Source organism: Xenopus tropicalis, chromosome 6, assembly GCF_000004195.4.
Source record: "Xenopus tropicalis strain Nigerian chromosome 6, UCB_Xtro_10.0, whole genome shotgun sequence".
Lineage (NCBI taxonomy): Eukaryota > Metazoa > Chordata > Amphibia > Anura > Pipidae > Xenopus > Xenopus tropicalis.
Genome location: NC_030682.2, coordinates 134,167,761 through 134,181,496, shown reverse-complemented (window position 1 = coordinate 134,181,496; position 13,736 = coordinate 134,167,761). Strand labels below are relative to the sequence as shown.

Sequence of the window (13,736 nt, the reverse complement as noted above, 5' to 3'; positions counted from 1 at the left end):
GGTGCTGCATGGTCAGGCACCGTCACCAAGGGCCACATAAAACAGCCAGAAGGGCCGTATTCGGCCCGCGGGCCTTGTGTTTGTCACATGTGCCTTAGGGCATTATGTGCAGGCTGTGGCTGATCTGTATAGCTTCTTCAGAACGGGAATAAAAAATAGGAAGAATAAGTCTGAAAATATTGGAGGGAAATCTTCTAAGGGAAAATGATAATTTGATCAGTAGATCATCCCAACCCACTGGGATACCAGCAAAAAGTCCAACTCTGATGATTGATAGATAGATAGATGGATAGATAGACACATGATATAGACAGACAGACCTTATTCCTCCTTATAATACTATTATAAATGTGTCACATAAAATGTAAATTCTGCGCAAGGAAAGCAACCAATGGAATCGACTTACCGGAAATGTCGATAATTGCACAGGGTGCGTCACCAATGGTCACGTAGCTTGTGTCATTGATAGAGCCTTTAGAGAATCCAGTTCCACTTATATGCAACATCTGCGAAGTGTCATCTACAGAAGAACAGAATTATGACAATACTTGTGCTGCCCAGTAGGTAAGTGCAATTAATACGAAATGCAAACCAACTTACTCGTAGTGGTATTTATGCCAGTGATTACTGGAGTTTGAGCTCCAACCCATGTATAGTCACAGTTCCCAGAACACTTCGATGGGATGCCATTTATATAGACCTCAACCTAGGAAGACAAAAAAACGTATTTCTTATTTTTTAAAAAAGCAAAATAGTGGTTATTTATTGTTAATCATTAAAACACCCGCACATAGACCAGTGCCCAAAGTCCTGGACAAAAGGGGTCATTTATGAACTGATCCACCATGTGTTCTGTACTTTGCACCCTGCTCTGCATTAAACAAAAGTGCCGCATGTTAAAATGGAGGACATAGACCTGCTCATAAACATAGGCACATGGGGTCCCATTTCCTATCCCCTAACTTGGGCATCATTCAGCTTTTGCTCCCCTTAGTGTTTTGCACTTTGCACCCTGTCTACCCCTAGTAGTAAAATTCCCAACCTCTTATGTTTTTATGCTTGGCTTTTAATATTTATGGGGTTTTGGTACTCTCATAGTATGGCGAAGAAAGACATACAAAATACTAAAAATGAAAATTCCATGTCCCACGCCTTCTGTTATATCTGTAGAGTGTGGAAATCAAAGCTGCAGAGTTAGCAGAATACCTTACCTGCGGGTTCTTGTTGGGGGTCCTTAAGAAGTCGCCCAATAAGCGCTGACGGAACAGACCTCCGCTGATTAATTTCTTTGCAGTAATTGTAGCATTTATACCCGTTACCAAGGAATTGTTTATCTGTGAATGTGGAATTATATCATTAGCTTTCAATATAAAGCCTAATTAGAACCTATATCCTGTACATTGGTCTCTCCCGATGGCATTGTTTCATGGGTAATTTTGAACAATCTGGACAGATCCCATATCTGGAAAAAGCACAGAGCGTACCTGTAACAGAGGCTGAGAGCCCGTGGATGTTAAATATTTAATATTCCAGGAGTTTCCAGCACAGCTGACACTTCCGGAGCTTACAGAAACTTGGCCCAGTTCCGGTATGGTCTGCAAGGCATATTGTAGGTCTGTACTGGATATGTTGATTGCAAGACCTAGAACATAACATAATATAACAGGAAAATAGTTAAAAAAAATATCACATTATGGCCAATTGTCATTAAAAGTGATTACAGTTGGAAGCCTTGCTGTTTTTTCTTATCATAAAGAATAGCTGGATACATTTATTAGCAGCAGGACCCTCCACCTGGGTGCCAATGTGTCCTACTCCATCTATATACTCTACTCTTCTGCAAGAACCTCCTACATGGGTGGATCCTGGCAGTCTTCCTTATTTGGACCTTCCAAGGCAACTATGGGTGCAAGTTTGATTGTTAGCACAGAAATGTGGTTAGCATGCTGGAAACAAAACCCTGTGTTTTCAAGGCTGGCAACCCTGGGATTGCTGGCATTCTGGGAAAATGTCTCCTGATGCTTCATCTATAACTGAGGCTTTCGGTAATAATTACTAATAAATATAGCCTGCCCCTGATTGATGGGGTGAGTGGGACAAGAACTGGATTTTAACATATCAGTATTTTGGTTCATTAAAAAAAGCACCATAGGCACCTTGAATCTGTTTCCCATAAGCCTTAATGCTAAACGTGCCCCCGATTGGAGGAGAGGCAGCCTGTGTTCTGGTGATTGTAATAGCCGTGCCGTTGGGCCACAAACCCCCTCTGTAGGTCGCTGTGTTTCCTGAGATGTTGTCAGTCTTCTGCAATTATGAGAGAAACATTAACTCTGCTCATTGTAAAAAAAGAATTGAACATTTGCTAATTAGAGAATTATGTTTTAAAGGTTTAAGTCAAAATGTCATCTGCAAATTTGCCCTCACTATTTCTAAATAGGAAATTCTGCCATTGTCAAATTATTTTATTTCATCTTCTCTAACTGTTCATAAAGGTACGATTTCTCTCTCCCCCTCTAAAAATCCACTAAAGGTATGGGATCCATTATCCGGAAACCCATTATCCAGAAAGTTCTTAATTAGGGGAAGGCCATCTCCCAAAGACTCCATTATAAACAAATAATTCTAATTTTTAAAAATGATTCCCTTTTCTCTGTAATAATAAAACAGTACCTGTACTTGATCCCAACTAAGATATAATTACCCCTTATTGGGGGCAGAACAGCCCTATTGGGTTTATTCAATGGTTAAATGATTCCCTTTTCTCTGTAATAATAAAACAGTACCTGTACTTGATCCCAACTAAGATATAATTACCCCTTATTGGGGGCAGAACAGCCCTATTGGGTTTATTTAATGGTTAAATGATTCCCTTTTCTCTGTAATAATAAAACAGAACCTTGTACTTGATCCCAACTAAGATATAATTACCCCTTATTGGGGGCAGAACAGTCCTATTGGGTTTATTTAATGGTTAAATGATTCCCTTTTCTCTGTAATAATAAAACAGTACCTGTACTTGATCCCAACTAAGATATAATTACTCCTTATTGGGGGCAGAACAGCCCTATTGGGTTTATTTAATGGTTAAATGATTCCCTTTTCTCTGTAATAATAAAACAGAACCTGTACTTGATCCCAACTAAGATATAATTACCCCTTATTGGGGGCAGAACAGCCCTATTGGGTTTATTTAATGGTTAAATGATTCCCTTTTCTCTGTAATAATAAAACAGAACCTTGTACTTGATCCCAACTAAGATATAATTACCCCTTTTTGGGGGCAGAACAGCCCTATTGGGTTTATTTCATGGTTAAATGATTCCCTTTTCTCTGTAATAATAAAACAGTAACTGTACTTGATCCCAACTAAGATATAATTACCCCTTATTGGGGGCAGAACAGTCCTATTGGGTTTATTTAATGGTTAAATTATTCCCTTTTCTCTGTAATAATAAAACAGTACCTGTACTTGATCCCAACTAAGATATAATTACTCCTTATTGGGGGCAGAACAGCCCTATTGGGTTTATTTAATGGTTAAATGATTCCCTTTTCTCTGTAATAATAAAACAGTACCTGTACTTGATCCCAACTAAGATATAATTACCCCTTATTGGGGCAGAACAGCCCTATTGGGTTTATTTCATGGTTAAATGATTCCCTTTTCTCTGTCATAATAAAACAGTACCTTGTACTTGATCAAAACTAATATATAATAAATTCTTATTGGAAGCAAAGCATCTTTTAGTAGACATGAAGTGTGGAGATCCAAATTATGGAAAGATCCCTTATCCGAAAAACCCCAGGTCCCGAGCATTCTGGATAATAGGTCCCATACCTGTACTCCAATTAGGCCCTATTATATTCTGTTTATAAAATATGTATGTCATTAGTTCCTGAAGTTTAGAATTAGGCAATTTATAAGATGACATTTTTTCCACATGCTGCCATTTACTTGAATCATGGAAAGAGAGCAATTTTAGATTTTGTTTGTGGTGAAAATTTTCATTAATCTGTGCTAGAATTTCTCCATTTACCCCCCTCTGACATCCACTGACTCCCCCATTTGACACCCATTGACTCCAATGCATCTAGCAAAATTTTGGCAAAATTTCACTATGTTGCACATTTTGCCCCAGTTTGTGAATTTTTTGGCAAAGCAAAACAGGGCAGTTTCGCTCATCATATCACTCAGATAAAATATCTGTTTTGTGGAATTAGACTCAATCAGTGAACTTACTGATTGGGAAAAACAAATTAAGTAGCCTGCATCCAATCCAAGGAATATATTTTATAGTTCAGATATCCATTATTAACATAGAATAAATATAATTACCATTGAAAAGCCAACAGATAATAGTGGAATATTGTAGCCACAATTCGCCGGTGTGATGGTTACATTGTACTGGTTGTTTAAAGAACTGTTTGTCGGAGAAGTCACAGCAACATCTGAAATCATTATTCCTCTGCTGGCCAATGCGGGTTCTCTTCTTACAGCTGCACCTAACGGGAAAAATACGTTTCCGACACATGAGCAAAAAGTGCGAGTATTCATGTACTTCCCAAGTATCCCATTAAAGGTAGGATAGTTCTGATTTGAGAACCCTAGCAAAAATTGTGTGCAAGATTTGGGAGTGTCTGGGCATCACTGGGTGTGACTTTTTGGAATGCTGGGAGGTAGTGGTGAGCGAATTTTTTCAGCAGGAATGGATTCGCAGCGAATTTCCACATTTTGCCATTGGCGAATTGTTTCGCTAAACTTGCGTAAAAATTCAGCGTGCGGAAATTTTTTTTGTCACTTGTCAAATTGTTCGTGGTCGCGTCAAATTGGGTGCGGTCGCTTCAAAAGTGGATGCGGTTGCATCAAAAAAAGTGTGGGCGACAAAAAATAAATGCGGGCGACAAAAAAAAGACGTGGGCGACAAAAAAACCACGTGAAAAATGTCTTTCACAAATTTTTCGCCGTTTTGCAAATTTTCTTGCCGTTTTTCAAATTTGGCGAAGCAAAACAGGACAGATTCTCTCATCACTACTGGGAGGTATTATTGAAATTCCAAATACTGTTTATACACTCACCATTGTATTTATTTCAACATAAATTCAAATTTACCATTAATATTGTTGGTTGTAGCCACTTGCCCAATATAGAGCACATCAATGTAGAAGGTCGAGGCCGCTTGTAGACTAATAGTTTGCACATAATAGTTTTTGCCGGGGTAAGTGGATTTTATCAGGTTCAACAAGTCGACACACGTGTACGTCCAGCTGAAAGTTAAAGTTGGAATTAAATGTTTGTTTTTGAACTATAGGAACAGATATAACTAAGCTAAAGAGATCATTTTTAGCTAAAACCCATAGGAAGGCATTCATCAACATTCAAAAATGGGGCATTATTAGGAGACTATTATCAGTGGTTTTCTGCCATAGATAGTAAAAGCTTTGAAGCCACTTATCAATGGCACCATAGATTTTACATTTGCAGATTCCAGATTGTCTTATCAACAGCCAAGCAAGGGATTTCATAGATATACAAAACTGATGGCCCATCTAGTCTGGCCGCTTATAGTTTAGTTCTTTTTTTTTAGGATCATCAAATTACTACAATAGGAAATGTACACAGATAATACCATTTTATTCCTGTTGGCTCCTATTGTCTAAATGAAGTCCACAGTGTATTTAATATTTGAAAAAATTCTAGGGATGCACCAAATCCAGGATTTGGTTTTGAGTTTTGGCCAGGATTCGGCCTTTTTCAGCAAGAAATTCGGCCAAATCCAACTGCCTGGCAGAACTGAATCTAAATCCTTTAAATCACATGACTTTACGTCATATGTATTTATTTCCTGGTATTCAGCAGAAATAATAGATCATTCACATTAGTCCCTGCACCAGAGGAGTTTACTATCACATCAACACTATGGCCGGGGACGAGGGACGAGGTGGCCTAGGGCGGCCGGTCGGCTCCACCCGCCCCTGCTGTCCTAGTTATATACCAGTCTCTTATTCAATCCACTCCTTGGTTGCTAAGGTACCTTGGACCCTTCATAATAAAAAATGAAGAGCAACATTTGTATGCACCCCTTTAAACAGCATTGCGCCCTTGTTTAATAGCTACAGTTGCAACTCTTAAGAGGAAGACATTTGCCCTTACCTGTCTGATGTTGGAAACTTATAGGGAAACACATTGCTCGAATTGACCACACCGGTACTTGCTTGGTACTGGAAAGCAATGTTAATCTGACTTGCTAGGGCTCCTTTATAGGCGAAGCACATCTGGGAAAAATGTTAAAGAGTCGCAGTTAGACCACATTTTGGGCTACAGAACTGTTTGTGATGTGAAGTCCTTTAGAAACACCATTTAGTAAACCAAAAAGTAAACATTAAAACATCGTTGCACGTAATCCTAGGCCCAATGTAGCAGCGATGGGGCAAAGCAGAAATCAGGTTCCATTCCGTCAGTCATTATGAGCTTACACAGGGAATATAGTCAAGGCTTTCAATCTGCTTTTTGCTGAACCATATTGTTTGCTATGTATATTGTTTGGTGCCTCTGAGCAGTCTGGACTTTTGGATTTATGAAGTTTGCTGTTACAGGCTGTTTGCTCGGAACCCTGGGTAGCAGCTAGTGGGGCCCTGCTCTTAAGTGAAACAAGTGAACCCCCTGCCAGAGTTTAGAGATGTCCTTTCTGCTGTTTCTGCTGCAGAACTGACAGTAAACTAGGGTCGCCACCTGGGCTGTATTTTGTTGGACTAGATGGAAAAACACCTGCGAAGACCAGTGCCATTATTACAAATTTATTGCCAATGTAGTATTCAGTAAATTTGTAATACCCTTAATTTGAGCCCCTGGCTTGCCCACTTAAACCCCTGATATGCCCCAATCTAACCTTTTGTTCTTTCTTCATCTTTCCATAATCTGTTCTTGAACCCCTCCGTGACATTATAACTCTGCCCATTTCATAATCACTCCACCTCCTAGCATCGCTGCCCCACCCCTTTTGCATCACGGACTGCCCCCTTTTATCACTGTCCCACCCCCTAATACTAGGGGATTAGTATTACATGTATGGGATCCCTTATCCAGAAACCCGATATCCAGAAAGTTGCAAATTACGGAAAGCCTGTCTCCCATAGACCCCATTTTAATCAAATAATCCAGATTTTTAAAATTGATTTCCCTTTTCTCTGTAAAAATAAAACAGTGCTTTGTATTTAATCCCAACTAAAATATAATTAATCCTTACTGGATGTAAAATAATCCTATTGGGTTTAATTAATGTTTTATTGATTTCTTAGTAGACTTAGGGGCACATTTACTTTCCGATTGGAAAACGAACATTTTGCGACTTTTTCGTATTTTTTGCGTTTTTTTTCGGCGCCTTTGCGACTTTTCGGAAATTGTCGCGACTTTTTCATTACCAATACGATTTGCGCAAAAAAACGCGAGTTTTTCGTAGCCATTACGACTTGCGCGAAAAAACGCGAGTTTTTCGTAGCCATTACGATTCGCTCGTCTCTTGTCGCGACTTTTTCGTATTGAGCGCTTGTAAGCGGCGGGCGAAACTTTCAGACTTAGCATGATTTTGGAAGCCTCCCATAGGACTCAATGGCACTCTGCAGCTCCAACCCGGCCCAAGGAAAGTCTCCCATAGGGCTCAATGGCACTCTGCAGCTCCAACCCGGCCCAAGGAAAGTCTCCCATAGGGCTCAATGGCACTCTGCAGCTCCAACCCGGCCCAAGGAAAGTCTCCCATAGGGCTCAATGGCACTCTGCAGCTCCAACCCGGCCCAAGGAAAGCCTCCCATAGGGCTCAATGGCACCCTGCAGCTCCAACCTGGCCCAAGGAAAGTCTCCCATAGGGCTCAATGGCACTCTGCAGCTCCAACCTGGCCCAAGGAAAGTCTCCCATAGGGCTCAATGGCACTCTGCAGCTCCAACCTGACTCAAGGAAAGTCTCCCATAGGGCTCAATGGCACTCTGCAGCTCCAACCTGACTCAAGGAAAGTCTCCCATAGGGCTCAATGGCACTCTGCAGCTCCAACCCGGCCCAAGGAAAGTCTCCCATAGGGCTCAATGGCACTCTGCAGCTCCAACCCGGCCCAAGGAAAGTCTCCCATAGGGCTCAATGGCACTCTGCAGCTCCAACCCGGCCCAAGGAAAGTCTCCCATAGGGCTCAATGGCACTCTGCAGCTCCAACCCGGCCCAAGGAAAGTCTCCCATAGGGCTCAATGGCACTCTGCAGCTCCAACCTGGCCCAAGGAAAGTCTCCCATAGGGCTCAATGGCACTCTGCAGCTCCAACCCGGCCCAAGGAAAGTCTCCCATAGGGCTCAATGGCACTCTTCAGCTCCAACCCGGCCCAAGGAAAGTCTCCCATAGGGCTCAATGGCACTCTGCAGCTCCAACCCGGCCCAAGGAAAGTCTCCCATAGGACTCAATGGCACCCTGCAGCTCCAACCCGGCCCAAGGAAAGTCTCCCATAGGGCTCAATGGCACTCTTCAGCTCCAACCCGGCCCAAGGAAAGTCTCCCATAGGGCTCAATGGCACTCTGCAGCTCCAACCCGGCCCAAGGAAAGTCTCCCATAGGACTCAATGGCACCCTGCAGCTCCAACCTAAATGAGGTGGGATCCGATTGTGGTAGGTGTTTTTCCCCCATGTCCACTAAACCTAGTGACTCTAGCTGTAAGCTCTCATTTGATGATGAGCGTTGTTTACATACGTTACATACTTTGCAAAGTGAGTCTGAGTTTTCTCAGAGTCGGGTTGGTATTGATTCCAGCCTATTGAGCAGAAAATTACGTTTTGGTTCTGATTTTTATCCAGTACACTGTAGGGGCAATGCTATCGATACATTTCAGGAACTGGTAGAGAGGGATCTTTTGGATTTAAAAGCTAAAACTAATTCTCATTTCTCACGCTCTAATCTCACTTATAAAGAGCAGATTGCCTTAAAGCAATTACGAAATGACCGTTCTATCGTTGTCAGGAATGCTGACAAAGGTGGAATGGTCGTCGTGCTTGATTGTGAGATGTATCAAAATGAGGCATTGCGACAGCTTACTGATCCCTCCACTTATCAAGTTCTGAAGGGTAACCCCACAGTAGCATATGCTAAAATCCTTACCAGTTTAGTCAGTGATGCCTTTAATAGTGGTCTTTTGACCATAAAAGTAAGAGATCATTTGTTACCCACTTCTACTAAGATACCATTGTTTCATCACTTACCAAAGGTTCATAAAAAGGAGCGCCCCCCTGTGGGGAGACCCATTGTGTCTGGAATAGGGTCACTTAATGAAAGGCTTTCAGAATACATTGATTTACTTTTGCAGCCTCTTGTACAACGATTGATTTCATATGTTCGGGACACTAAGCATGTCCTTCAATTTTTGGGTGGTTTGAGGTGGTGGGATTCTTATTCTTGGGGCACAATTGATGTGACCTCTCTTTATTCATGCATTCCCCATCACAAGGGGTTATCTGCGGTTTCATATCACTTAGATAAATACAGTATGTATGATGTGGTGACAAAGAATTTCATTTTGGATTCCATATCATATTTACTAACGCACAATTTCTTTAAATTTGATGGGGTTTTCTATCTCCAGAAGTGTGGGACGTCAATGGGTGCGAAGTTCGCACCCACCTACGCCAACCTGTACATGGGCTGGTGGGAGGAGTCCCACATTTATGGTAGTACTTCTGATTTTATTGACAAAATTGTTTTCTACAAACGTTATGTGGACGACCTTTTGTTTATTTGGCGAGGTACAGAAAGCGAGTGTGCTGGTTTTGTAAAGGATTTGAACACTAATTTAAATTTGAGATTCACTAGTGAGTTTAATAAATTTAGTATTTCTTTTTTAGATTTAAAATTGGAGGCGTTTGGCTCATACGTTGAGACCACTGTGTTCAGGAAGGCCTGTGCTGGTAATGCTCTACTGAGAGCTGATTCGTGCCATCCAGGCCACACCTTTAAGGGAATCCCGTTGGGGCAGTTCTATAGACTTCGAAGGAACTGTAGTACAGATGGAGCTTTTCTTCAGCAAGCCTGTCTCTTACGCAATAGATTTTTAGATCGTGGGTATACCATGAGATCTCTCTCAACAGCTTTCATTAAGGCCCTCCGAATGGAGAGGGTGTCTTTACTTGCTGATAAGGTCACTGATAGTGATAAAAAGGATAAGAGCGATGTTGCACCTATTTTTGTAACTACCTACAGCAATCAGTTTTATAGAATTAGAAAGGTGATAGACAATTTAATACCTGTTTTATATAATGATCCACAACTAGCACAGATCTTACAAGGGGGCTGTAGGTTTGTGGCACGAAAAGCTCCCACTTTGGGCAATGTTCTCTCTCCCACTTTGTGGAGATCACAACCTACTAAACCCACTTGGTTGGCTACAAAAGGTACATACATCTGTGGCGCGCATAGATGTATCACTTGTACGTATGTGAAACAGTCCGCCACTTTCCAGAGTTCGGTTACGGGCAGATCTTTTGATATACGTGTTTATGCAAATTGCAATACACAGTATGTTGTATACCTCTTAACCTGCTTAAGTTGTAAAATTCAGTATGTTGGCTGTACAATCCGTTCTTTAAAAAGTAGGATGCGAGAGCACATCAGACACATTGTTTCAAAGAGTAGTAACAGTCCTATTGCAAGGCACTTTACACAATGTTGCGAGGCTGATCCTTCCTTTTTACAGATTCAAGTTATTGACAGGGTTTTCCCTGATGAAAGAGGTTCAAATATGCATGATAGCGTCTTGAGGTGAAATGGATCTTTATTTTGGGCACTCGGCATCCTACTGGTTTGAATTCTGTTTTTGATATCAGTTGCTATGTTTGACATAATTAACCTGAAATTTAATGACCTTATTCATTGTTTCTTACTTTAATCACTTTGATTTTATTAAGGTCATCGCTGTGGGGTATTATGACTTTTATCTCATGTGCTTATATATTTATTATTGATTCAATTTTACTGTGTAACTTTGTGTGGCTTGCTACATTGAACTTGATTGTATCGAATTTTCTCCAACTGTTTAAGAGTTAAATGGGCGGTACTGATGTCCTGCTCATCATCGTTATGTCACTATTTAAATGTTTTCTTGCTTGTGTTTGTTATGCCTATGATTAAGTGTATATTTACACGAAACGCGTCAGGCGTATTGTTTTTAAATGGAGTAATAAAAATCGAGTTTTAAGCAAGCCGCTGTGTCCGGTGCATTTGGAGCCCTTTTGCATATGCCTGCAGCTCCAACCTGGCCCAAGAAAAGTCACCATACTGAAGCTTGAATGAATCCGAATGTTTCATACTCGGCGTGAAAGCTGCGAAAAAGTCGCGACTTTTTAACGCTACGAAAAAATCGCCAGATTTTGTGCAACTTTCGGAATGGCTACGAAAAAGTCGCGACAATTTTCCGAAAAATCGCAAAATACTGATCATTACGAAAAAAACGCAATCGGACGCATTCGGCCCATTCGTGGGTTAGTAAATGTGCCCCTTAAGGTATGAAGATTCAAATTACGGAAAGACCCCTTATACAGAATACCCTTGGTCCCAAGCATTCTGGTTAACAGCTCTTATACCTGTATTAATCTAATCTATCAGGAGGCAAGTTGCCCCATAGCAAAAAGATTACAGTATGAAATGAACTTTCACAGAAATATTAGAATATTAAAAAACATTATTATTATTGGCCAAATATATTTTTATTATATTATTACCTGGCTGTGGATGGTCAGTGAAATAAGGCCGTACGGCGTCTTGTCAAGCCTAACATCCGCTGAATCAAACACAGTTACTGGATTTTTCAAAGAAAAGCGGCCACAAAACGCTGGGGTTTCCGTATACGACAGAGTGCCCCTTAGATTATTCAGCTGCAGAAAAATAGCCAAAATGTCCGATAAATAATGTGTGATTAAGCACTTGTCGTTCAGCTCAGGGACTTGCTATATGGGGATATACAAGCACATTTACTCTGCCTCTGGTGCCTGTGCCACATATGCACTTTAATTCCATCGCTTCATTTGCTTGTGTCTGAAAAGTGTAAGGGATGCTAATATTTGTTCATCCATTAATAAATTAATGATTGCTATCCAAATATGTTACCCCTGTGCCAAGCTACCTTTTCTAGCAATATCCACATTGGTTCAGCACTAACCTAATACATAAAACTGGCCATACACCGAGGGCTATAAGCTGCTGACTCTGCCCCTACAGACCAGCTTATTGGCCCCTGTATTGACCCACCCATCTGATATCTGATAATTGGCCTGATATCTGTTGAGCAGGTCTCAGAGACCCACAGTGCCATCTGATCTTTTGCCGCTGGGGCCAACAATTAGATCAGCCCAACGTCGTACTTTGCATGGGTGGATAAATAGCGCAAAGAGCCACGTGTTTGGTGACCTTGACAAGGTGGATATTTATCAATATTCAAGTTTGATTTTTTTTTTTTCAAATCAAGTTTTTTTTTTTTGCACCGAAAAAACTCAAATTCGAGTTAAGGTTCACAAACTCGAACGTCTGATAATTTTTAAGTGCAAAAAACCCAAAAACTTGAATGTAAAACTTCAATATGAGTTTATTTGATTTAGAAAAACTCGAATTCACCAACTTGAAAATTGATTAATATGCCCTTAAATGTAGGACCAGCTATAGGCCCCTGTTGGAATATTCAGCCTATCTATAGCAACCAAAGCCGCCCATGGGAAACTATGGGAAATGCATGATAGCAAGGGTTCAACAATGGTCGGACTGGGACACCGGGAAAAAACCTGGTGGGCCCCGGTGGGCCAGACCTGACCCTTGCCGGCGCTCCCATAGCTGACCATTAAATTTATACATGCTTAGAGGAGGAGGGACCCTGCATGGGGCGAGGTTCAGCGGGGGCCCCTGCAGGGGGGGTAAAGGAGGCTTGATGGGTGCCCCTGCGGGGGGGTTAGGGGGTGGGGCTGCACCCCCCAGTCCGACCCTGGGTTCAGCAATGGGAGGCAGCAGTGTCTGGGACACAAGCACCACAATGAGGGAGGCTTTGTAAATGATAAACCATAACCTATCAATAACAATGGAAATAATAACTGTATGAATAGCCAATTCATTTAAAAACCTTACCGGAGTGAAATCGTTTTCATAATTCTTGAAAAATTTGACTGCCATGTTTTCCGTGTACTTCACATAGCCATCTGGGCACAAGGAACTCAGCATCCCCTCAATGGCACTCTCCACCTGGGATGGGAAATATGAAACATAGTGAGAGACGTAGGAGGCAGATATAAGACTGAACTGGCGAATGTAGAAGGATTCCCGAGCAGCTCAAATTTACATTAAAAATAACAATGTAAAATTGTTCAGGGTGATTTTTCAAGCATTTTTGCAATGTACATTTGCTTTTATTTTTTTTTACAGTTTCAAAGTTTTTTAGAACTGCCAATATAATGAATTTTGTAACAACCTCGCCCCCTGCTGAAGGTATTTATCTAACTTAAATAGCTCTAAAACTAAAAAAAAAAAAAAAAAAAAATATATATATATATATATATATATAGCAAGACAGTGAGCCGCACACACAGGGACTTAGTTAGAAAGCAAAAAATGTATTAATACATTTTTTGCTTTCTAACTAAGTCCCTGTGTGTGCGGCTCACTGTCTTGCTATATACATGTTTTTTGCAAGCACCCGGGGCAGTTGACTATTATTAGGGTGTGCTCTGTCTTTTTC

At 41.1% G+C, this 13,736-nt stretch overlaps 1 protein-coding gene across 2 annotated transcripts in view; it reads right to left on the bottom strand.

The window, feature by feature from the left end:
• Positions 1 to 13,736, bottom strand: part of pkhd1l1.1 (PKHD1 like 1, gene 1) — an 87,365-nt gene that overhangs the window by 41,493 nt on the left and 32,136 nt on the right. For both annotated transcript variants that reach the window (XM_031904117.1, XM_031904118.1), the window contains exons 20-29: positions 13,130 to 13,243; positions 11,740 to 11,892; positions 6,152 to 6,273; positions 5,111 to 5,265; positions 4,337 to 4,503; positions 2,157 to 2,304; positions 1,485 to 1,642; positions 1,212 to 1,334; positions 601 to 706; positions 407 to 520 (exon numbers count right to left, since the gene is read on the bottom strand). In XM_031904117.1, coding sequence (XP_031759977.1) covers positions 407 to 520; positions 601 to 706; positions 1,212 to 1,334; positions 1,485 to 1,642; positions 2,157 to 2,304; positions 4,337 to 4,503; positions 5,111 to 5,265; positions 6,152 to 6,273; positions 11,740 to 11,892; positions 13,130 to 13,243 — 1,360 coding nt within the window. The remainder of the gene's footprint in view (positions 1 to 406; positions 521 to 600; positions 707 to 1,211; positions 1,335 to 1,484; positions 1,643 to 2,156; positions 2,305 to 4,336; positions 4,504 to 5,110; positions 5,266 to 6,151; positions 6,274 to 11,739; positions 11,893 to 13,129; positions 13,244 to 13,736) is intronic.